This window comes from Grammomys surdaster, unplaced genomic scaffold (genome assembly GCF_004785775.1).
Source record: "Grammomys surdaster isolate TR1022 unplaced genomic scaffold, NIH_TR_1.0 136, whole genome shotgun sequence".
Taxonomy (NCBI): Eukaryota; Metazoa; Chordata; class Mammalia; order Rodentia; family Muridae; genus Grammomys; species Grammomys surdaster.
In genome coordinates, this window is record NW_021604594.1 from 13,730,759 (window position 1) to 13,756,602 (window position 25,844).

Genomic DNA, 25,844 nt, shown 5'->3' on the forward strand with positions numbered 1-25,844 from the left:
ACACCATTTCTTTCTCTCTTTCTCCTCTGCTCCTTGCGATGTGGCATTCATCTCTCCTTGTGGCTCGTTCTGAAGAGATAACAGTGTAGCAACAACTCTGCCACTGACATCCTGTTCTCTGACCGATATTGGCACCTGCAAAGAGAAACAAGCAGTGACAGGCAGCAGCAGCATCAGTACTAACCTCCATGGTGACCTCTTTACAGGCTGAGAACAAGCTCACAGCTCTTTTCTCACACCTCACAGTGGAACATGCAGCCAGTTGAAACGGACAGTACTGGATTGCCTACAAGCCTTTTGAACAGTGGAACATGCAGGGCATTGGTTTTAGGTGAATTGACTTCACATATTCCTGACCAACTTTGGTATCTCTTTTGGCCTTTTTAGAATACTTAATATCATCCAACTTTTCAGATCATTAGTATGATCACAAAAATAAGTTCTGTATATGGCATTTCTTGTCATTTAGTTTTGAATGAAAATAACATGCAGTATAACATTGGATGGCTTACTCTTTAGATCTGTTGATCACTTCTGCATTTGTGGCCATAACCTAAAGAAGTCTTACATTCTCTCATATAAGGCCATTATGTTTCTGTACACAGTGAAGGCAGGAGTAGGCGTAGTTCTTAGGGGGATGTTGGAGGAAGTGCACAGTGCTTGAAAGTCATACTGAAGCCAGGAGGAATGGTAGGAGCTGATTTGACTTCTTGCTGTGTATGGGCAAGAAAGGTGCCAAGAGCTGACATGTTGTCTTACTGTTGCTTCCTAGTCACAGATGATCAGATTGTGGAGGATGGCAGCTGAGAGGGCATGGGGCTAGCTGTAAATGGAAGCTCTCTGTTGTTCTTAGGCACCTCCTCCCCAGACACTTGGGACAGCCTGGCTTTTATAATCTTAGCCCTAACTTCGTAGTAGATGATAGCCACTTACAAAATGAAAACTTGGAGGTAAAGTTTTCTTTCGTTAGTGTTTAATATCAATTTACTTGTTTAAGCAGTAGAATTTAAACATTTTTGTAGGACTGGGGATGTACTCACCTAGTAGAGTGTTTGCCTGGCATGCATGGATCTAGGGTTCTAACCCCAGTGCATCCAGTGGTGGTAGTTCATATATGATCCAAGGAAGATCAGGGGTTCAGGGTCATCCTCAGCTGTACATAGCCAAGGCTATGTGACGATCTACCTCAAAAAAAGAAGTGTTGGTTTTTGTTGTTGTGACTGTTTTAATATTGCAAGTCAAGTTTCCTTCACTTAGAGCATGCTGAGTTGTTTAATTTAGTCTAGAAATTACTGTTTTAAAAGGAGACCAATTTCTTGGCCACTGGCCTTTTCTATTCAAAACTATAAATCTGTGCTATTTAACTGCACACACATAATGAGTTTATTAAAGCTGGTCCCTTCCCATTGTCAGGTAGAAGGTTTAATCTTTTTATACTTATGGGATCCATAAGTATCCTGAAAAGGGCTCAAAGGAAGTAGAAACCTGGAAGAAAGGACTACCCTGGACATGTACAGTAGTACATGGGCCTGCTAGGCAGTGTGAGGACCCTGGGTGACATTTAAGGGATTCTGTCCCTATAATACAGCAGTTCAGCAGAATAATACTAAATATTATACTTTAAATTTGCCAGTCATTGGAATTCTTATATTTATTTGTAGCTGTTTAAACAGGGTTTTGCTTTGTTTACACAAAACGGAGAAACTTGTAGAGGAACAAACCTGTCTTGATTAGCATTCATGCCCAGTTAAAAGCCTCAGTGTATATATCTGTGCATTTGAAGAGAGAATCAAACACACACGTCACACGTGCCACACACCCTCACACGCTTTTCTCTTAGGAGGAAATGAAGAACGTACAGTGAGGGAAGAGGAGGGCATCAGTAAGCATTAGCAACGAGGTTGGAGGGGAGGTGTCTAAGCTGCTTAAACTCAAATAGGAAAGAAAGTGTTCCCTTCAGTCATGGTGGATGTCTGGATTGGAATTGAGAATAGAAAGATGATGTGTATAGGTAGAAAAGAAGGTAGACGTGATATCCAGAGCTTTGTCTCTCCTTTCTGTTTTCCCATCTACACAGTCACACCCAAGTATGACAGTCGAGATAAATTCAGACCTGCTCTGTATTGGTAATAACTGGCTGTTGTCTCGTATAAACATAAGGATAAAGTTGAAAATTGGTGCATCTCTCTCTCTCTCTCTCTCTCTCTCTCTCTCTCTCTCTCTCTCTCTCTCTCTCTCTCTCTCTCGTGTGTGGGTGTGCGTGTGTGTTTCGGGGGTTGGGTAAGTGAATGGCCACAGGAGTTAGAGGGCAAGAACCTGGAGTAGACATGATGTAATTCATGAATCAGGGATATTATGTTGTTAAAAGAGACTAACTGTGAATAAGGCATATTTTTGTGCTGAAAATATGTTAAGAGACAAATTGTTCAGGTGAAGTGGCTATGGGACTTATTTCATGAATTTAAAAATATTGGAAAGTAGTATTTTACAGGTCATTTAATCAGGCAGTATCAAGATCTGCTGTTTATATGACTTGATTTTTGTGATGTATAGCAGAATATAAATGCCTGTTGCTGCATTTTTGGGCTTGACTAGAGAAAAGGGATACATCCATTTGTTTTGTAATTGATCACCTAGCCCACCACTAATATAATCTGTTCTTCCTAATGTTCATTCTACTCTGTAACTGCCTACAGAGACCAATCCTTTTCCAGAAATATCCTTGTTTCTTTAAGACTCTCTATGCTTTACATAACTAAATAGCTAGTGATTGAAACCAGAATTAGAACTTTTGTTTATTTTTTACATAGGATTGTACTATGCAGCTTTTGCTGGCCTGGTGCTTTCTCTGTAGTCCAGGCCAACCTAGAACTCAGAAATCTGCCTGTTTCTGCCTCTGGAGTGCTGGGACTAAAGGTGTGCACCATCATGCCCAGTGAAACTTAGTACTTGGTTAGATTCTACTAATTTGACCTGGTTTTTCTGTGAGTTTGAAGATACGGCTCTATTGTGATTAGTCGTGAACTCAGGACATTCTCATTTCTGAACTCACTGAAAAAGATTAATGTCGTTCTCAAGCAATAAGAATATACCCTATAGAACAGACCTTTGGAAATTATCTAATGCAAGGTAGCTTAGTTGTCTAGACTCATGCAGCTATATTCCAACTGGGCCACACCCTTTCTTATGAGGAGATGCTATTGGACAGAATTCCCTCTAGCATTTGCTTAGACATTGCTTTTCAATCTTTGGGTTACAACCCCAATCAGATACCCTGTATATCAGATGTTTACATTTATATTTATAACAGTAGCAAAATTACAATTTTGAAGTAACAGTGAAATAACTTTATGGTTGGGGGTCACCACAGCACGAGGAACTGTATTTTAGGGTCATAGCATTAGGATGGTTGAGAACCACTGGCTTAAGACAATGTGTATGCTTGCTCGAGCTGCCGTAGTAAAGTATCAGACTGGTTGCTTGAGCAACAAAAATTTTATTCACTTAGTTTCAGAGACTAGATCAAGTTTTAGCAGAGATTGGTTTTAGTGAAGACTTTCTTTGTGGCTTATATATGGTGTGGGGATGTGTATTTAGTCAGTCAGGAATCTCATCTAATTAGCATACTTATCTTGTCCTGAAGCCTCACCTTCATAACTTTCAGCAAACCCTGACTGTATCCCAAAGACCCAGAATTAAGACCTCTGTGTATGAACTTAAGGGAAAACATAAATATTTACTCTTTAACAATATACCTTTTTCTTTGTGAAATTTGGGAAAAATTAATTAAAGTTGCAGAATTGTATTCCACTAGAATATGTCCTAGTGTTTTAAGTTCTAAGAATTACTAGATTATCAGATGGGAGGTGTAAATATAGTTCATATACTCCTGTAGAAACTTTAAGATGTTAGTTACCTCTATTGTAACCACATACCTGAAGACTATGAAAAGTATTATTCTGTTCAGCAGTTTAGTTGAATCTTGTAATTCTACAGTTTAGACTAAATTTCTAGGGCTAGAGAGATGGCTCAGTGGTTAAGAACACTGACTGCTCTTCTAGAAGATCTGGGTTCAATTTCTAGCACCCACCCCGTGACTCATAACCACCTGCTACTCCAGTACCAAGGATCCAAGGCCTTCTTCTAGCCTTTTCAGGCACCAGACATACATGTGGTGCACAGATAAACATGGAGATAAAGCACCCATATATATAAAATGAAATTTAAAAATTAATAAGTAAGAAGACTAAGTTTCTGGAAATACACTGTTGAAATTGCATCCCCATGTGGTAATTCCAAGTAAAATTGCAACAGGTATTCCAGTGGCTATTCTGATAGGCTTGATGCATTTTATCGGACCCATTGAACTTTTACTAGCTTCCTAAATGCCAGTCATGTGAAGAGAGCGGTCAACCTCTTCTGAATTCTAGAGCTAAAATGTAAGCTTTATCATAGTTTTTACCTATCTAAAGGGCTAGTTTCTTCTACCTTATTAAGACAGCCAGGGTAGGTGTACTCAAAATGTATTGTTCCAAAGCTTTTAAATTCATTTCCTGGTCGTACAGCAAGTCTCTGTAAAAAGTAGTGGTTGAATTACATTGAAAATCAACAAGTGTTCCAGGTGTAGTCAGAATCACATGGAGTTTAAACATATTTAGATTCTTTTTTTTTTTTTTTAAATTGTATGGCATTTGGTGGTGGCAGGGGGTTGGGTGGGCTGGTGTAAGTCAGAAACAGCATGTGACAGTCCTCAGGATAAAAGCCCTGGATTTAGTTTTTTGATCTTTGAAGATTTATTTTTGTTCACATGAATTTATATTTAGATTAAGGATACTCTATCTCTGATTGTCTGTCTGTCTGTCTGCCTGCCTGCTTGTCTGTCTCCCCTCTCCTCCTCTCTCCCTATAAGTATCTCTGACTAGAGTCAAATTTGTAATCTTCGTTGCCGTAGTCTCCCATGTGCTAGAATTATAGGTGTGCATCATCACTTCCTGTTCAAAGATACTACTGATGCTAAGAGACAAGAAACACTGACAAAGGCAGAAGAGGAGAGAATGTTTGCTTGATATACTCTGGTATCTTTGAATTTTTTTTTAATCTGTTTGAAGATATGAAGATGCATGTATCGGCATATACTGAATACTTTTGAAGTACGTCTTTAGGCGTTGGCTTCATCTGCTCGCTAACTGAGGATCTGCCGTTGTTCACAACGCTCAGCTGTGTCTTTAAGATTATAGGAGTTTATCCAAAGAGTGTATTGATTGGTATTCCAGAGTTTATTAGGTTGTAGCTACTCCTTTTCTCTCCCTTACTGATTATTAAAAAATACCTTCATTTGCTCTGTGCTAGTAAATTTGTTCCCCTTAAATTAAAATTGGGGAACCCGTTATATGTGATGGGTCAGCTTTCTATTGCCTTGAAGTCAGTCACTCATTGTAGACATTATCAAAATAGGTTCCTCAGAGTACAGAACAATTTGAGCATTCATGTACAGCTCTTAGGTAGAGGATAGGTGCCGCAGTAGGCTTTGCTCGTGTCTGTCTCTGAGGCGCTGAGAGAGCACCCTGGTCTTCTAATTAACTCAGTGGTACACTTTGTCATACACTATTGTTCTTGTCACTGTGAAAATGGATCCATGGATAAAGTATCCTTTTATATCATAAATAAACAGAGCTTGTTATAGTTTCCTCTCTTCATCTTCAGGAAGAAGCTGAAATCCAGGCAGAACTGGAGCGTTTGGAAAGGGTCAGGAATCTTCATATCCGAGAGCTGAAGAGAATCAACAACGAGGATAATTCACAGTAAGTTGTACAGTCACATGTGATGGAAGGCCCGAGGGAGAACACACACAGAAAACTTCCAGAGTATACCAGCTTGGATGCCTGTGTGATCTGCCCCACACATACCCCTTGTACCTCTCTGTCCCATCTCTTATTCCCCCACCTGAAATACTCTTCTTCTGGATATCTGAAGTGGCTTTCTCTTTATTTCACACCAAATGCTCACCATCCAGATGACCGGTCTGAGAGCCATCTGTGCTTCACCTCATTTCCCCTTTCATTATCCTTTTCTTTAATTTTCCATAGTAATTAGTACTATCTGGGGTTACAGTTTACTTTTTAGTTATTTCTTTTGTCTCCTCCCCCTAACCTGTAAGCTTTTTGAGCAAAATACATACCAGTAAAATTGTACTAATGTGGTGTATTTACACCTGATATCTTAAAGCCATTGCTGTCAGAGTATAAATTTTGGAAACTTTTTCTACACAGCCTTTCCGTGTGTTACTGTTAAACGTGTACAGATGGTCTACTCAGTCTGGCCCTTTCTGTTAGCCGCAGAACCCTTCTCTGTAAGAGACACAATGGCAGGATTGGTTTCATAGGATTGGGTGAAAACTAAAATAAAAACTTGGGTAAATCTTAATGTATAGCTGGTATGATACACATCAATTAGTCATGAGAGCATGTATTACTTAATGTATGGCAGGTAATAAACATTAACTAATAATGGCAGTATTACTTGAGAGTGATTTTTATAGGTTTTTTTTGTTCTAATTTTTACTTTCAAAATTGATGAATAGAAGGCTAAAGACACTAAGATATAACCATTAACAAAGACCAGTTGAGACTTTTTTTTTCAAATATAAGTCAGTACTATAAAATCTTGATCGCCTATAACTCATTATAAAAATTTTTTTGTGATAGAAGTGTTTATGAGGAATAATGGTTTCCTATCAAGCATAATTGGTGGTTTTTGGAATATTGTTAGAGGCTAGCTATTATAGTTAACAGTTTGTAAGTGCTAAAGCGTAACACCGGCGATATAGTATGTAGAAACACAGAGAATAGAAGTAGCTGCTGGCTGGTATTTGAAGTTAACAGCAGAGAAAGTGAAGCTGACATAGCTAGGAGTAGTCAAGAGTGGGCATTAATGTACTCAGAACTCCTTGTATTCTTTTAATGTGCCTCAATAGTTTTTTCCCCTGCTCTTTTAAGGTTCAAAGATCATCCAACGTTAAATGAAAGATATTTATTACTTCATCTGCTTGGAAGAGGTGGCTTTAGTGAGGTGTATAAGGTAGTGTTTTCTGTTCTTTGTGCTGATGTGGGGGGTGTGGTTAAGAAATACTTGGCTTTTGGTTTCTGGTTTTAGATGGGCTTTTATACTCAGTCTCATTACAAAGAAGAGCTTATTGCGGGTTTTGTTTTTCACATCCCTGGGGTCTAAGCTCTGTTACTGACCTGCACAGTTCTCTCTGCTATTCAGCTGTCTCTAAGACTGAGGCAGACCCTTGCACTAAGTCTTGATGTTCTCAACTGCTCAGTTCCTCTGCTGTGCTGGTCTTTAAGTTGCTTCACTCTTTGTTCTGTTTTGCCTCTCTTGCTGTGATAGAAAACCTTGACCAAAACAAGTTGGGGAGATAACAGTTAATTCATCTTAAGAGTTTACAGTCCTACACTAAGGGAAACCAGAGCAGGCACTCAAGGCAGATGCTGGAAGCAAGAGCTATGGAGGAGCACTGCTTACTGGCTTGGTTCCTCTGGTTTGTGTATATGTTTTACACAGTCCAGCTTCACATGCTCAGGGGTGCCATGGATCCTGGCCAGTCTGATCAAGTCAGTCTCCCAATGCAGAGTCCCTCAGATAACTGTGGGCTATGGTCAATTGATTAAGCTAAGTGGTTTGGTTTTGTTTAGTTTTCTGCTTAAGCTAAGAAGGCTGTAGAAATCTTCTTGTAACAAATGTGTAAGTTATTAAGTGCTTTTTAAAGGGGCATCTTTGCATTTAAGTCACCATGAAACTTAAACTATATTGTTTAGAAGCATTTGGTGTTTAAAACATTTATGGGGGGGGAGTGTCATAGTAAAGGCACTTACTGCTCTCTCAAAGGACCTGAGTTCAGTTTCAAACACCTTTCGAAGGCTCCCATCTGCCTGCAACTAACTCCAGCTCAGGGTGCATCTGGCCTCTGTAGACATCTGCATTCGTGTACATATAAATAAAATTTTAATAATTATATATTCATAGTTCAGGTCACAGGGAAGTCACCTAAAATAAAATACAAATTAAAACACTTGCAAATTATGTGAAACTTAAAGTACTGATTGTATTCTTGTTCTTTATGAAGTGGGCTGGAAATTAAGCAATTTTCTTGAGGAGGGAGACAATTGATAAAATTGAATATAAATCATATACCAGACTAGATTAGGAAATATTGATGTGCTTAGGTATGGTGATATGGGGTTTTTTTTAAAGGCCTTATCTCTTAGATAAATACTGAAGAATTACTAAGACTTATTTTTTAAACATTATAGGAGGGATAAGTCAGGTAGTATTTAATGGTAGAACACTTCCTTAACCTGAACAACACCCTGGGTTTAGGTTCATATTCTGTCTTACCCTAAAGGAATAGTGACATGGTAGAAGGAATAAATTAAATTTTTTAACTGGATCGTGTATGCATAAACATTCATTATGCTACTTCTCAAGTATAGATTAAATAATTTCATAATAAAAGAAGTTTTTTTCAGTAATTGAAAAATTATTAAAAACCTATTAATTAAGGCTGGAAAGTGAGCTCAGTAGTTGAGAGTGGTGGTTGTTCTTTCCGTGAAAGATGTTGAATTCCCAACACCCACATGGGCAGCTCACAGCCATCTGTAACTTCTCTTTCAGAGGATCTAATGCTCTCTTCTGGCCTCTGCAGGCACTATATGGACTTGTGTACAGATAACAGAGGCAAAACACCCATACCCATAAAATAAAAATAACTTTAAAAATAAAAGAACCTATTATTTTTTTTTAAAAAAAGTAAAAAACAGGTAGTTGATAATAAAAATAATTTAAAAAATTTTTAAAAATAAAATAAAAACTTAGTTTTCTCCAACACACAGAAAAGCATCATAGCTGTTTGTGTTGCTAGTTGCTCCCTACAAAAGTGCACATGTAAAGGAATGGGTCGATATTTAAAAGAATGCTAGCTTCATTTTTTATCGTGATTCAAAATATTAGCACTTAACAAAATTGAATGTGAAAGTTTATGTTGAGTCTTTAGTTTTTATTGCCATGACATTTCTATCTTCTTTAAGTAGAGATGATCACTGGTTGTTTCAAAAAATTATCACCAAAATTAAAGTCTGTTTAGGTGTTTGATTGGTATGTGGTGTGATTGTTTTCTGCCTTGAATTGTAGGCTTTTGACTTGTATGAGCAAAGATATGCTGCTGTGAAGATCCACCAGCTTAATAAAAGCTGGAGAGATGAGAAAAAAGAAAACTACCACAAACATGCTTGTAGAGAGTATCGAATACACAAAGAACTGGATCACCCCAGAATAGTTAAACTCTATGATTACTTCTCCTTGGATACAGATACGTAAGTAAACAAAATGTGATCCATAAGGAAACTGGTTTTGTTTCTGATCCTGCTGTGATGGTGCAGATGTTCTCACCTCTCTGTTAGCATTCTTAGTCACTGGATAATGATTCTTCCCTTTCCCAGTGTACTTTTTGTGTTGATCGTTTCTTCTTGGTGTAGGTTTTGTACAGTGCTAGAGTACTGTGAAGGCAATGACTTGGACTTCTACCTGAAGCAGCACAAGTTGATGTCTGAGAAAGAAGCTCGGTCTATTGTGATGCAGATTGTGAATGCCTTAAGATATCTCAATGAAATCAAACCTCCTATTATACATTATGACCTTAAGCCAGGTATTTCAGGAAATGTGTCTTACAAGGTTGGGATTTTTTGGGGGGAAGGGGTAGTGTGGAAGGTGGAGGTTATGTTTGCATTTTTGCTTGTATTTTATAACAGGGTTTCACTATGTAGCCTAGGCAGATGAACTCAGAGAGAGCCACCTTCCTGTGCTTCTTGAGTGTTGAAATTAAAGGCATATATCACCATAATCAGTCCCCAAATATATATTTATTTACCAGACATTACTCTTAGTTGTAAAAATTATGCTTTCATTCATATATATGGAGTGTGTGTGTGTGTGTGTGTGTGTGTGTGCACATTACTAAAAAAATTGTACTTTGTTTTTTTAGGAAATATCCTTCTGGTAGATGGAACGGCATGTGGAGAAATCAAAATCACTGATTTTGGTCTGTCCAAGATTATGGATGATGATAGTTACGGTGTTGATGGGATGGATCTGACTTCCCAAGGGGCAGGCACTTACTGGTAAATGTATTAGTAAACATACCAAGACAACTTAAATTAGTCCCCCATGTTTTATGAATGTTTGGTTTTATTTTCAATGCTCTTTGAGATTGCTGTGTTGGAGGCACTGATACTAAGTCTTGGAATTGAGAGGGAGAGTCTTGTGGCTAGTATTCTCTTCTACATTCTTTCTTTCTTTTTTGGTTTTTCGAGTCAGGGTTTCTCTGTGTAGTCCTGGCTGTCCTGGAACTCACTTTGTAGACCAGGCTGGCCTCGAACTCAGAAATCCGCCTGCCTCTGCCTCCCAAGTGCTGGGATTAAAGGCGTGCGCCACCACCACCCAGCTTTTTTTTTTCTTTTTTTATTGTATATTTTATTTGTTTGCATTTCAGATGTTATCCTATCCCCCCCTCCATAAACTCCTTATCCATCCCTCCTCCTCCTCTTTGCTTTTATACCATTTTCATTTCATGCAAGTATTAAAGTCAGTTCTAGGTTGAGGAACTAGCAATAAAATAGATGCAAATAGTCAAGGAACGAGCAAGACAATAAACACCGATAGTCAAAGAACAAGCAAGGCAGTAAACAGAGTCCTGTTATCACTATTTCTAAGGGCTTATCAGAATGACCAAAATATCTAAGTCTATGTCCCTGTCCGAACCCAAAGTCATTTTCATGCCTGAAGCTTACTTCTTTGTTCTAGCCTAAGATTTAGATTCCTGTCTGTGCTTGCTTCTTTGTTCTAGCCTAAGATTTAGATTCCTGCCTGAAATTACTTCTTTTTTTCTAGCCTAATGTCGGATTCCTGCCTGCAGCCCATTTCGTTTTCCTTGGCCAATATCAGATTCCTGCCAGGCAGCCCTAAAAGCTCTCCACATCTCCCTCCTTTTTATTGTATAAACAAGGCTGAGCCTGTCTTAGGTCTTCTGACAAGAATGCCTTCTTTACCTGTCATAGAAAATGCATTATCAAAAGCAATGCACTTCGGTCTTAGGTTGGTAAGGCTCTATGCAGAATCTTACCTGTTGGTCTGGGGGTCCGTTTTCAGTTTCAAGTCATGTACTTTAGCTGCCAACATGTTGATGTTGTTAAAGACAAGCTTTAACACAATGGGCAGTAATGAAATTATTCCCAGGACAAAAAGGGCTAGCATGATCAATCTATATATGCCATTCTTGAAGCTTGACCAAAACGGAAATACTGACCTCAAGCCATGGATAATTTTATCAGCATTATCTGCAGCATCAAAGCTCAGCAGAGCAGCATTATTTAAATTCATAAGCTCACTATGCAAAGTTAAAACATCCAGAGAGGTGTTAGAATTATGCCAAATACCCTACAAATGTAAACTTTTTTCTAATTATAATGACTGTCATTGTAAATTTTAGAAGTAACACAACTCCATTAGTATTTGGCATGACAGTCAAGATGGCTTCTTACTCTTAAACTCTGAACCTCTTTCCAATAGTATGAATAGGATAAAGAACATCAATCTGTTGTTCCAAATGCCTATCTAAATCCTCTTGAATACTCAACACATTAGTAACATTTTTTGCTAAATGACTAACAAAAGCAACTGTCTTAACTTCTTGTATCAAAGCAATTGCAGAATCAATGGTGCTAGCAATTAATGTATTTAAAGCTGTTATACCAGCAATGATCAAGCCCACTACCCTCTTGCTTTTGCTTAAAGCCTAACTCACTTCTCCGAGTACTTGCAAACTTTTTTTCAGAGAACCAAGGTTCTGTAATACTCAGGGCAGTAAGACAAAAGCTATTTGATAGAACTCCATAGCAGACATGCCAGGTTTCAACACACTAACACAATTAGAAAGTATACAATCAATGCAACTTATTATAAATACTGTAGAAGAGACAAAAGTAATTTTAACTTAAGCCTTATGACATGCACTAACACTTGAAATCTAGAACCTATCCCAACTTTATCTCTTGCTAACATACCATCATAGAGAACTGCAGCTAGCTTCCAAATATGTCTCTGAAAATGTCCAGATCCAGCCTTCCAAATGAAGACTGTTATTTCCAATATTGGATTGATTTCTAGACCAATACATGATTGAGTCCAAATAACTGGTCACATGTAAGAACAATCAAGAGTCATTATAACTTCTCTTTTTGATTCTCTGTCCCACAAGGTCTAAAACTTGAGGCAAGACAGCTTGTTCCATCTGGGATATAGGAAAGCAAAGGTGATGGGTCAGGAATATATGTCCAATACAGCTTCCCAGTCACCATTGTCAGGGCACTCAGCAAGCTCACAGGTCAGCATCATTCTTTGTCTTAGCATCAGCATGTCTCACCAATTACTCTGGCAGCCATCAATGCTCCTTCAGCATCCTACAGAAAAAAACACAAACATACCCTCTTCCCCATATTAGATACCTGGTCAGGATCATGCCATATGCCAGTAAGTGGATTCTTATGCCTAGTTGAAAAGGGTGCCATCGACACTAAGCAGAAAGTTCCTTGGCATCCAAATTTTTTTTGAAAAAATTTAAAATAAAAAGAGCATGATTTAAATAAATATGTATTATATGGGGATATACCTCCCCGTTCTTTATTTTATGAAGATACTGTTTTAAAGTTCCGTGGGCCCCTTCCACAATACCGTCTCCTTGAAGATTATAAGGAATCCCCATAATAAATTGACAAAAATTTCAAATGCTCAACTACAATTGCCAGTTCCATTACCAATTTTTTTATGGGATATTTTTTATTTACTTTTCAGATGTTATCTCCTTTCCCCATCCCCCCCCCCGACCCCTTATCCCATCCCCCCTCCTATTTCTATGAGAATGTGCCCCACCCATCCACCCATTCCCGCCTCCCTGCTCTCGAATTCCAAGACACTGGGGCATCTAGCCTTCCAGGAACCAAGGCCCTCCACTCCTACTAATGCCTGACAAGTCCATCCTCAACTATCTATACAGCTGGAGCCATGGGTCCCTCCATGTATGTTCCCAGGCTGGCAGTTTAGACCCTGGGAGCTCTTGTTGGTTGGTACTGTCGCTCTCCCCATGGGCCTGCCATCCCCTTCAGCTCCTTCAGTCTTTCTAACTCCTCCATTGGGGACCCTGTGATCAGTTCAATGATTAGCTGCAAGCATCTGCCTCTGTATTTGTCATGTTTTGACAGAGCCTCTCAGGAGACAGCTGTATTAAGCTCAGTATGCACTTCCTGTCATCCACAACAGTATCTGCATTTGGTGACTGCACATGAGATGGATCCCCAGGTGGGGCAGTCTCCAGACAGTCCCTCCTCCAGTCTCTGCTCCACACTTTTTCTCTGTACTTGCTCCCATGAGGATTTTGTTACTCCTTCTAAGAAGGACCAAAGCACCCACACTTTGGTCTTCCTTCTTCTTGAGATTCATGTGGTCTGTGAGTTGTGTCTTACGTATTGTGAACTTTTGGGCTAATAACCACTTACAGTGAGTGCATACCATGTGTGATCTTTTATGAATGGGTTATCTCACTCAGGATGATATTTTTAATTCCATCCATTTACCTAAGAATTTCATGAATTCATTGTTTTTAATAGCTGAGTAGTACTCCATTGTGTAAATGTACCACATTTTCTGTATCCATTCCTCTGTTGAAGGGCATCTGGGTTCTTTCCAGCTCTGGCTATTATAGATAAGGCTGCTATGAACATAGTGGAGCATATGTCCTTATTATATGTTGGGAGAATCTTCTGGGTATATGCCCAGGAGTGGTATAGCTGGGTCCTCAGGTAATGCTATGTCCAATTTTCTGGGGAACCACCAGACTGATTTCCAGAGTGGTTGTACCAGCTTGCAATCCTACCAACAATGGAGGAGTGTGCCTCTTTCTCCACATCCTTGCCAGCATCTGCTATTACCTGCATTTTTGATCTTACCCTTCTGACTGGTGTGAGGTAGAATCTCAGGGTTGTTTTGATTTGCATTTCCCTGATGACTAAGGATGTTGAACATTTCTTTAGGTGCTTTTCGACCATTGAAGTTTCCTCAGTTGAGAATTCTTTGTTTAGATCTGTACTCCATTTTTCAATTGGGTTATTTGATTGTCTAGAGTCTAATTTCTTAAGTTCTTTGTATACATTGGATAATAGCCCTCTATCAGATGAAGGATTTGTAAAAATCTTTTATTGTTGAGAATAGTTTTTGCTATCCCGGGTTTTTTGTTATTCCAAATGAATTTGAGAATTACTCTTTCTAACTCTGTGAAGAATTGAGTTGGAATTTTGATGGGGATTGCATTGAATCTGTAGATTGCTTTCAGCAAAATGGCCATTTTTACTATATTAATCCTGCCAATCCATGAGTATGGGAGATCTTTCCATCTTCTGAGATTTTCTTCAATTTCTTTCTTCAGAGACTTGAAGTTCTTGTCATACAGATCTTTCACTTGCTTGGTTAGTGTCATAACAATGTGTTTTATATTATTTGTGACTTATTGTTAAGGGTGTCATTTCCCTAATTTCTTTCTCAGCCTGTTTATCCTTTGAGTAGAGGAAGGGTACTGATTTGTTTGAGTTGATTTTATATCCAGCCACTTTGCTGAAGTTGTTTATCAGGTTTAGGAAGTCTCTGGTGCAAGTTTTGGGGTCACTTAAGTATACTATCATATCATCTGCAAATAGTGATATTTTGACTTCTTCCTTTCCAATTTGTATCCCGTTGACCCTCATTTTGTTGTCTAGTTGCTCTGGCTAGGACTTCCAGTACTGTATTGAATAGGTAGGGGGAGAGTGGGCAGCCTTGTTTAGTCCCTGATTTTAGTGGTATTGCTTGACATTTCTCTCCATTTAGCTTGATGTTGGCTACTGGTTTGCTGTATATTGCTTTTACTATAGTTAGGTATGGGCCTTGAATTCCTGATCTTTCCAAAACTTTTACCATGAAAGGCTGTTGAATTTTGTCAAATGTTTTCTCAGCATCTAATGAGATGATCATGTGATTTTTTTTTCTTTGAGTTTGTTTATATAGTGGATTACGTTGATGGATTTCTGTATATTGAACCATCCCTGCATTTCTGGGATATTCCTTACTTGATCATGATGGATGATTGTTTTGATGTGTTCTTGGATTCAGTTTGTGAGAATTTTATTGAGTATTTTTGCTTCGATATTCATAAGGGAGATTGGTCTGAAGTTCTCTTTCTTTGTTGGGTCTTTGTGTGGTTTAGGTATGAGTGTAATTGTAGCTTCATAGAACGAATTGGGTAGTGTTCCTTCTGTTTCTATTTTGTGGAATAGTTTAAAGAGAATTGGTAGTCTTCTTTGAAGGTCTGATAGAACTCTGAACTAAAACCATGCTTTTTTTGGTGGGGCGACTTTTAATGACTGCTTCTATTTCTTTAGGGGTTATGGGACTGTTTTAGATGGTTTATCTGGTCTTGATTTTACTTTGGTACCTGGTATCTGTCTAGAAAATTGTCCATTTGATCCAGATTTTCCAGTTTTGCTGAGTATAGACCTTTGTAGTAGGATCTGATGATTTTTTAATTTCCTCAGTTTCTGTTGTTATGTCTCCCTTTTCAGTTCTAATTTTATTAATTTGGATACTGTCTCTGCCCTCCGATTAGTCTGGCTAAGGGTTTATCTATCTTGTTGATTTTCTCAAAGAACCAGCTCCTGGTTTTGTTGATGCTTTGTATAGTTCTTTTTGTTTCTACTTGGTTGATTTCAGCCCTGAGTTTATTTCCTGCCATCTACTCCTCTTGGGTGTATATGCTTTTTTTTGTTCTAGAGCTTTCAGGTGTGTTGTCAAGCTGCTAGTGTATGCTCTCTCCAGCTTCTTTTTGTAGGCACTTAGAGCTATGAGTTTTCCTCTTAGCACTGCTTTCATTGTGTCCCATAAGTTTTGGTATGATGTGCCTTCATTTTCATTAAATTCTAAAAAGTCTTTAATTTCTTTCTTTATTTCTTTCCTGACCAAGTTGTCATTGAGTAGAGCATTGTTCAGTTTCCACATTTATGTGGGCTTTCCATTATTTTTGTCATTATTAAAAAACAGCCTTAGTCTGTGGTGATCTGATAGGATGCATGGGATTATTTCAGTTGTTTTGTATCTTTTGAGACCTGTTTTGTGACCAGTTATATGGTCAGTTTTGGAGAAGGTACCATGAGGTGCTGAGAAGAAGGTATATTCTTTTGTTTTAGGATGAAATGTTCTGTAGAGATCTGTTAAATCCATTTGGTTCATAACTTCTCTTAGTTTCACTGTGTCTCGGTTTAGTTTCTGTTTCCATGATCTGTCCATTGCTGAGAGTGGGGTGTTGAAATCCGCCACTATTATTGTGTGTGGTGCAATGTGTGCTTTGAGCTTTAGTAAGGTTTCTTTTATGAATGTAGGTGCCCTTGCGTTTGGAGCATAGATGTTCAGAATTGAAAGTTCATCTTGGTTGATTTTTTTCCTTTGATGAGTATTAAGTGTCCTTCCTTATCTTTTTTTTTTTTTTTTGATAGCTTTAAGTTGAAAGTCGATTTTATTCGGTATTAGAATGGCTACCCCATCTTGTTTCTTGGGACCATTTGCTTGGAAAAGTGTTTTTCAGCCTTTTACTCTTGAGTTAGTGTCTGTCTTTGTCACTGAGGTGTGTTTCCTCTTTAAGTGCTTCTACCTGTTTACCTGTATTCTCCTGTATTTCTTTGAGGGAGTTATTTATGTCCTTCTTAAAGTCTCTTCTACATTTTTAAGTGCAAAGATCGAAAATTGCAAAAATAATGGCTTGGCTTCTGCATATGACTTTAATACGCAGGAACTTCAGTGTGAGTCAGAGTTCATAAGTTTTCTTCTAGAGTATTAAGTGATGTTTAGGGTCTAAATAAGAACTTTTGCTGATGTAATATCCTGACTGTTTAAAGTAAGAAAGCAAAGGTGTGTGTGTGTGTGTGTGTGTGTGTGTGCATGTGTATAGAGAGGGGGGAGGGGAGTTTGTTAATTGTAGATTATAGATAAACTCAGCATATTCGTAGTCCTTATACCTGACTTAAAAAGTTTCTTTATGTAGCTGTAAATCTAGATAGAACTAATTCTTAACTATAAAGTCATCCTGAATGTGCCTAGGTCTCTAAGGGTTACTATTGCTGTGATGAAACGTTACAGCCAGAACACAGGAGGAAAGGATTTATTTGTCTTACACTTCCACATTACTGTACAGCATGGAAAGAAGTCAGGACAGGATCCCAAACTCTACGTGACTCAAGCTTTTGTCAAGTTATCATGAAACTCACCAGGATCCTGCTCATTTACAAAACCTATGACTGTGAATTTTCAAACTTACTCAAGTTTGCCAGAGCGGGGAACATAGACAAACATTTTCAAAACTAACCTAGTTCTCAAAATAAATGAGATTAGCAAGAAGGGAGATTTTGCAGGAAAGAGAGCTGTATACAACTTCACTGAGCATGACTGCAAGTTCCAGCCCTGACTGTTGAGGGCCCCAGGGCAGCCCACATGGAATATGCTTGGGCCATGCTGACCATTCCCCTGAGTTGTGTTGACTTTGCCTGAAGAGACATTGTCGTTTTTGTAGAGTATTTGTAAGCCACATGACAGTCATGTCATCTGCCTGTGGTGCCACCTAAATAGTTACTGCTTTTAACAAGGAAGAGAATTATCTTTCAAACTTATAATCTCCTAAAAGTTAATAGTCTCAATCAGAAGTCTTGTGGACTTTTTAGGACAAGGCTGTTCTTTACAACAATTCTAAAGGCCTGTAGTAAATGAGAAGCTTTCCTTCTCCATAGAACACTCATTGTTGGTTCCTCTGTCATTGTCTTCACTACTTTTGAACAGCAGGAGGAAGTGTTCCTCTTATGGGTGGACCTGAATCAGGAAATCTTGATTTAGGAGCTGTTCAGGATAACAGTCATGATGTTCTTATGTAGAAGCATAGGACTTATTTCTAGGCCAGATGTCATGGTATACGTTGTTAATCCCAGCTGTTGGAGGTAGAAGCAGAAGATCTCTGTAGATGATGGCCAGCCTGGTCTACAGAGTAAGTTCTTGGCCAGCCAAGGCTACATAGTGAGACCTGTCTCAAAAACAATAGAATATATTTCCTATAGAAACTGGTCCAAAAAAAAATCAGTTCAGTTTTGTGGCAGTAAGTTCTTAAACCACTCTGAGCTCCCAGTGGGTACGTGTGCGGCTCTGCACCTGCCCAAGAGCTCTCTAGACCCGTGAAAGAAAAGACATACACATGCAACTTTTATATTTAATAAGCCTTAACTTGCTCAGTAGCTGGGTATTTCCAAACCTCCCCGTGGCTGGCACATGGGGGTATTCCTGAGTTAACACTTTCTAAATCTCTATTTTATCTTTGCTTCCTTGCTTCCTTCTGAGCAGCCCTCCCATGGGGCTGCTTTCTCTGTGCACCTACATTTCAGCCCTCACCCTCCTGCTCCTTCCCAGTGTAGTCTATCCTATGCCCCTTTCAGGGCAGAGAATTCTCACCTACCAGGGTGCAGAGCAATGAGCATACCTGCCGGGAGCTCAGTGTGGTTTAACAATTGTCACGACACAGTGTCGTGAGTTACTAGCTGTGTGTTTGGGGACTAGGATGATTCTTTCAGAATACACATGTATAAAATACTTGTCATCTACAGAAACTTAAAATTGATGTCATCACTTAGGAAAAGTCAGTTTCATTTCTTCCCCTCTTACTGATGTCCAGTGCAGTCAGATTTATCACCTGTGGACTTGTTCCTGCAGTCACTTGCTTGCTTGCTTATGTTCCCCTTCGTGTGGACAGGTGCTCAAGAGCCATGCTTCTTTCAGTCACACATGGAGACACCTTTCGGGATAGCATAGAACTGAATATTTTTAAGTGAGCCACAGTTAACAATATTACCTGTGATTACTATTTTTAATTTGTCAAAGTTTTGAGTTGTGAGATTCTTGCATCTGATGGATTGTTTTACTTATAATTTAAGATAACTTATTTTTTACCTTTGATATATCAAAATATGAATTTATAAATAGCAGTTTTAAATTTTAAAAGTTAGTGTTTGAATGTTTGGTATATTTCACACACTGACTGGTAGTGCTTGAAACTGTACAGGAAACCAGAGCTCCTTGCTCTTCTCACAGTCTAGTGCAAGGAGCTCTGATGCTTTTGTAGATGCACCATACCACCTTTCCCTGAGATGGGGAAGGAAGAAGCCATGTTCTGTGTGGCGGGCAACAGAGAAAGCTCATGCCCAGAGGTGAGTTAGTGACTTGACTAACCAGTTTGGGGTAAGAGAGGGGATAAAGGTGATTGCAGATTTTGGCATTTATATTGTAGATTAGGATAGGTTATGTTACAGTGAAAGATACGAGATCCTGTCTCACTGGAATAAGTAAAGGCTTTGGGTGGCTTAAGAGAGAATCTGTGGTCTGGTGTGTATTTTAGGAGACCTACCTGCAGTTTAAACAGTGGTTGAGGTGGGTAGGAAAGTTTCTTCTATTATTACAAGCTTAGATTATACTGTCACAAACTCCAATGATAATTTTTTTTGTATAAATATGTTTTCTTTCAAAGTTGTATTTTGGTTCAAATGAATTAAAACTTTGACTCATGGTTTTTATTGATGAAAACAGTTTATGTGTAAATAAATAAAATAAGCACTCTTAGGTTTAGAAGGTTTTGAGCTAAGCATTGTGTCCTTTCTTTTCCCTCCCATTACTTACAGGTATTTACCTCCTGAGTGCTTTGTCGTTGGAAAAGAGCCCCCGAAGATCTCCAACAAGGTTGACGTGTGGTCCGTCGGGGTCATCTTCTTCCAGTGCCTCTATGGAAGAAAAGTACGTTGTTGCACCACCTTCAGTTGTGCAGAGATAAGTTAGGGTGATTGTGATTTTTAAAAATGTGCAAATTTTCATTAACTTAGAATCAGTTTAGATCCTTCTAAGGAAAGACACATTTCTTGGTTATTTCCTTAAGTCAGAGTTATTCAACAGTTGATGTGATTGTGTCTCCTTCTCACCTTTTCTTTCCCAAACATTTTCTGTTGGCAACTCTGGAGTTAAGTACTTTGAGATGTCCATCACTCCTTACCTCTCAGCTCCTCCTCTCCCCTGCAGACATCCTGAAACTCCTCAGAGAATATCATCAAACTTATGTTTCCCAAACCTCTGTTAATATTGGAATCAGAAATGCAAGTTGTCATGGATAATGTCTAGTTTTGCCTCCTGCCCAATCTCTGTCACGGAGAAGAGAGGAGGAGAAACCTGTCTAGATGTGCAGCATATAAAGACTGTCTTTGTTTGCTTTCTGTTGCTGAGAATAACATCATGACCAAAAGCAACTTGGGCAGGGAAGAATTTCCAGATTGGTTTGCAAATTACAGTCTATCATCAAAGGAAGCCAAGGCAGGAACTTAAGGCAGGAGCCAAAGCAAGAGACCACAGAGGAGCGCTTCTTACTGAGCTGTTTAGCTTGCTCAGCTTGCTGTTTGATTTGCCCAAGGACCACCTGGCTAGGAGTAGCCCTCTTAGGCCAGTAGTCAATCAATAAAACCCTCCCATAGATCTGCCCACAGGCCAGGCTAATAGAGGCAGGGCCTCAGCTCAAGTTCTCAATTCACTGTACCTGTGTGGAGTTGTCAAAAACTGACTGACTCCAAACCCAGGTCCCCTGGTTCCAAATCTAGATCCGTTCCCTCCTGGTAACTTGAATGACAGCCTTATTGCTTCTCCGTCACACAAGGTTTATCTTCCGAAGACTGACTGAATAGGTTTTTCCAGCCTGTTCTTAGCTATGATCTTTGTTTCTGTGAGACCACATCCAACTTTCAAAAAGCTGAGGACAAGATGTTAAAATACAGATCATTTTTGTGGTGGGCTCAGTGGTGAATCCTTGTTTTAAATATTTTATTTCAATATTTTCTTCTTCTTTTTTAAAGCCATTTGGTCACAATCAATCTCAACAAGACATTCTACAGGAAAACACAATACTAAAAGCCACAGAAGTCCAGTTCCCTGTAAAACCAGTTGTAAGCAGTGAAGCCAAGGTATTAATCTCATCATGTTCTGTGCCGGGTCTGGGCTGTGGTTCCAGTGTACTCAGTGCGTCAGTAACCACACCAGCAGGGATGGCCGCCACGGCAGGGCTGCTGCTATGCTCTGGGAGCGGCCGCCTCCCTCCGCTTTCGTGCTGGTTTGCATCCTAGCACTTGATGTGCCTCCTTAGTCTGAAAAAAAAAAAAAGCAACTTGCTTTTCTTTGAAAGTTAGGAAGAAACCACAACATCTGGACCCTTTATTACTTTTAGATCTTATTCAGTCTGCCTGTTGTGATGCTGAGATACTTAAGTATAGAAAAAGACGAGCTGGAGAGATGGCTCATTGATTAAGGGTATTTATCAGAGAATCAATTCCCAGCATCCACACACTTTACCACATCCTGTAACTCCAGTCCCAGGGGATCCGATGCCCTCGTCTCCACCAGGACACACACACTGCACTGACGTTCATGCAAGCAAAACACTCATATAGATAAAATAAAACAAATTTTTAAAAAATAAAAGTAGAGGAAAGAATAGATGTAGTAATAGCTCTCATTTCTATAGTGCTTTTATGTACACTGTGTGTTATTCTTACCTTTGTAAAATGAGAAAATAGCCTCAACATACAAAAACACCTTGGTTAGAGTGTTGTGCCAGACAAGGCAGTCTCCTGCCGACATTACACCTTGTTCTGTGCTGTGGTGCACTGGGTCAGAGGTTAATTCATTCTGAAAACCTGTTTCTGATCTGTGTGTGTAAATGTGCTTGGTAAAGTAATGAGAACTACGGCTCCCGTAGAGCAAGCCTTTCCTGACCTTGACTGTGCCTGTGCCTTCATGTGTGCACATCCACAGAGATTATTTTTCTATAACTGTTAGGAATCCTATTAAAAATAACATCAAATCTGTAAGACAAAACCACAGAACTGCTATATTTTCTTATATAAGTACTCTAGGCCATAAGAAAAATTGACTTTGAATCCCAGTATCTAAGAGGCAGAGGCAGACAGATCTCTGTGAATTTGAGACCAGCATGATCTACATTGTAAGTTCCAGTCCAGCCTACATACTGTCTCAAATAGTAATAATAACAACAACAACAACTACAAGGTGTTTGCAGTCAGCGCTGCCTTCATAATTAAGAATGCTGGCTTTGTGAACTCTCATTTATTAGAAATTATCCATAAATCTTCATTGAATTGGTTTTATATCATGGTTTTTAGGGTTTTTGTTTTGTTTTGTTTTGCTTTGTTTTTGTTTCTTTTATTTTGGTTTTTCAAGGCAAGGTTTCTCTGTGTAGAACAGACTGGCTTCAAACTCAGAACTGTCTCCCGAGTGCTGGGAGTAAGGGTGTGTGTCACCATGACTGGTTTTGTTTTGTTTTTTGAGGTAGTGTCTCACTCTAGTTCAATCTAGCCTTAAATATTTAACATAGGCCGGGTAGTGGTATCACACGCCTTTAATCACAGTACTTGGAAGGCAAAGGCAGGTGGATTTCTGAGTTTGAGGCCAGCCAAGGCTACACAGAAAAACTGTCTCAAAAAACCACCCCCCCCAAAAAAAAAAAACAAAAAAATAACATAAACTGTCTGCCTCACAGTAGCCCTTCTGCCCCAGGCTCCAGAGGGCTAGTATTTTAGGTGTAAGGCACAGTTATTGGTGGTTATAATAATTCAGCAATAAGTTAACAATATGTATATTGTATATTAATATATTTCTTTAGCATAATGGTTTTTGGTTTAGGGTTGGGGTTGGTTTTGGGGGTTTGTTGTTTGTTGGTTTTTGAAACAAGATCTTACTATGTAGTCCTGGCTGGCCTAGAACTCACTATGTTGTAGACTAGCTTTAAAAGAAAAAGAAAAAAAAAAAGATGCAGAGTTGACTTAGGAAACAGAAACCCCAATGAGACTTCTGTGTCATGTGATCACCATCTAAAGGCAGTGAGGCTGAGTAGGGCCAAGAGAGGAAGGCTAAGAATGGCGTCTTTACCATTTGACAAAACAAAACTATGTGATTAGAGTCAGAAAAAAAAATACAAACAAAAGATATCTTAAGGATTTTGTAGGGGCTGGAAAGATAACTCAGTGGTTAGGTACCCTGGCTGCTCTTCCAGAGGGCCTGGTCCAATTCTTACAACTGTAACTCCAGTTCCAGGAGATCCAACACCCTCACACAGACAGACTTGCAGGCAAAATACCAATGCACATGAAATAAAAATAAATTGAAAATAAAGAAGTTTGTAAGTAGAAATAAAACTTTGCAGCAGTACATCCAAGGAAAGCAGTACTGACTGAGGCTCTAATGTGCTCAGGGTGCTGCTGGAGGGTGGACATTGGAGGGACAATGTCCTTGTTAACCCCAGATGTTCTTAAGGCTTGAACTTGCTGTAAGTTGATCTGTTTATAGTCTTAACTATGTCCTTGCTTCTATAGGAGTTCGCAGGTTGGTGTTTAGAAGGTAGAAGGTCATTGGTGATGTTCTCTCTCTCTTTCGAAGGCCTTCATAAGACGCTGTTTGGCTTACCGAAAAGAAGATCGATTTGATGTGCACCAGCTGGCAAATGACCCATACCTTCTGCCACACATGAGAAGATCAAATTCTTCGGGAAACCTACATATGTCTGGGCTGACAGCAACTCCCACACCTCCTTCTTCAAGCATAATTACTTACTGATTCTCCTCCAAGATGGCATGATCTCTTCTCTTTGATTGGCTTCCAGATGCATACTTGAATTTGAGTGCATTTGAGTGTTTGTGGTTTTTTTACATGGGACATGGTTAAGAAGTGTTTGTGGACTAAAGCTCTCCATGGAGTCCTTTGTGTGAGAGTGGATCATGAACAGTGACTAAGTACACACTCCTCACTGCCCTGGAGCAGCACAAAACAGGAATACCATGTTACCTTAGGACAAGGGGGACTCTGTAAATAACGTTTATAATACTTAAATATATTTGATTGTTACCAGAGAGTTCTAATATGAAGGGTAGTTTTTCATTATTTAAGAACACATGGAAAAATGATGAGACATTTGTAACACGGGAGCTACAGTGCCTGGTACAGCGTCAGCACTCGGCAGCTGATCTACAGAAACCAAAGCAAGAACGGACTGACAGCGGCCGTTGTGTTTTATAACAGAATGTGAGAGTTAGGGTCTTTGGACAGTTGTAGACTTTGTCATTTGCCTATTCTGGCTTTTACCAAGTTGTACCTCGAAATCACATGTCAGTGGTCTGCTGCCCTACCCCCCATCCCTCTTAACTGGTTGTGTTAAAGGCGAGCTGTCATTTTTGGACACTTTATACCTTTAACACAAAGAGCTGCCTATTTCAAATCAGTTGAAGTTACTAAATTATAGTATTTCCAGGGCTTTCAGTGTTTTAGAATTAACAGGCATTTTTCTTTTGTTTCCAGGCCTCGTTCATTAAAACAGGAGACAGTGTGTAACCAAAAGCAGGCCAGTTGTATGCAGGATAATGATGAATTCCCTTCTGGCTCTATTGTAAACTACTGTACAGATGTCGGATTACAATTACTGAGTTTCAGCAGCTTATTCTTGTACAAATGTTTAAAAATACGGCTTTTCTAATTGGATATTGTATTTTTTTTAAGTCTTCTTGAAGGCGCTTTAATTGCTGCTAAATGATATTGCTTTTTTGCTATAAAAAATTGAATGACCTTCAAGGCACAAGTTGACTGTACATCCTAGAGAGATATTAAAGCAGGCACTCATTAACAATCAAGGCATGTAAATGATCCATGTTGGGCATATTGAGTTCTTTAAATCAGTTTTTTAGGTTCTAGAGCTGTGGAACACATAGAAACTAGATTTACAAATTGTTCATGTTTATTCTACATTTCTAGAAAGTTCTTAGCATCAAGGTGGGATGATAGACCCATAGAATGTTTCTTGTGGTTTGTACAGATTTGTTAAAATGTGAACATTTTCTAACTGCCTTGTGTGGTAGAAACCAATATTTTTTGGGGGGATGCTGTATTTCATTCTTGTAAGGATTTTTTTTCTTTATTGTCACATTCATAATGCTGAGACTTACATGTAAGTTGTCCATGGTGCAGAAAACAAGCTATCCCTGCCAGACATCCCTTAACATGTACAGTTAAACTGTGGCTCTTACCTGGTGTTGCAAGCCATTTTGTTTGTTTGTTTGTTTTCATTGTACATAGACACATTGTCTGTTTAAGATGCTGCTGGAATTATAGAGAATGTAGCCAAACAGTAATAAACAATGACAGTAAAAATGTAAAGACTGTGAAAATTACATTTCAAAGAACCCTTAAGATTGAGGGTTCCTAGCTCCTCTACTTAAAGGCAGATGAATAAACTCCTTAAGCATACTCAAGTATGAAGTGTTTCAGGCTGTTAAAGTTAAAAACAATGTTTAGAAAAAAATATAAATAAGAGTATTGGAGATGAATCAACTTACTCGTGTCTTCTAAAGTTTTTCCAAGTGTAGATTTAAATAGCCTACTAGTTAGTACTTGGGCTCAATGAACCAGTATCAGCTTTGTGAGGAACTGGTGTTTGTTGCCAAATAATTTCCATATTACTCTGGCAGTTTCCACCCATTTGTTTTGAGATATTAGTTGTTTTCTTGTCTTCTGGAGTCAGCACTGACTGCAGGTCACGTGCACAGTTCTCATCCTTGAAGGTAGCTGTACAGGGAGGGAGTGTG

At 38.9% G+C, this 25,844-nt stretch overlaps 1 protein-coding gene across 1 annotated transcript in view; it reads left to right on the plus strand.

Annotated features, from left to right (window-relative positions):
• Positions 1 to 25,512, plus strand: part of Tlk1 (tousled like kinase 1) — a 113,683-nt gene extending 88,171 nt beyond the window's left edge. The window contains exons 13-20 of the mRNA XM_028762922.1: positions 5,704 to 5,801; positions 6,996 to 7,077; positions 9,193 to 9,374; positions 9,537 to 9,706; positions 10,043 to 10,178; positions 19,842 to 19,953; positions 21,054 to 21,161; positions 23,650 to 25,512. Of these exons, the coding sequence (XP_028618755.1) occupies positions 5,704 to 5,801; positions 6,996 to 7,077; positions 9,193 to 9,374; positions 9,537 to 9,706; positions 10,043 to 10,178; positions 19,842 to 19,953; positions 21,054 to 21,161; positions 23,650 to 23,826 (1,065 nt within the window). The 3' untranslated portion in view covers positions 23,827 to 25,512. The remainder of the gene's footprint in view (positions 1 to 5,703; positions 5,802 to 6,995; positions 7,078 to 9,192; positions 9,375 to 9,536; positions 9,707 to 10,042; positions 10,179 to 19,841; positions 19,954 to 21,053; positions 21,162 to 23,649) is intronic.
• The last annotated feature ends 332 nt before the right edge of the window (positions 25,513 to 25,844 follow it).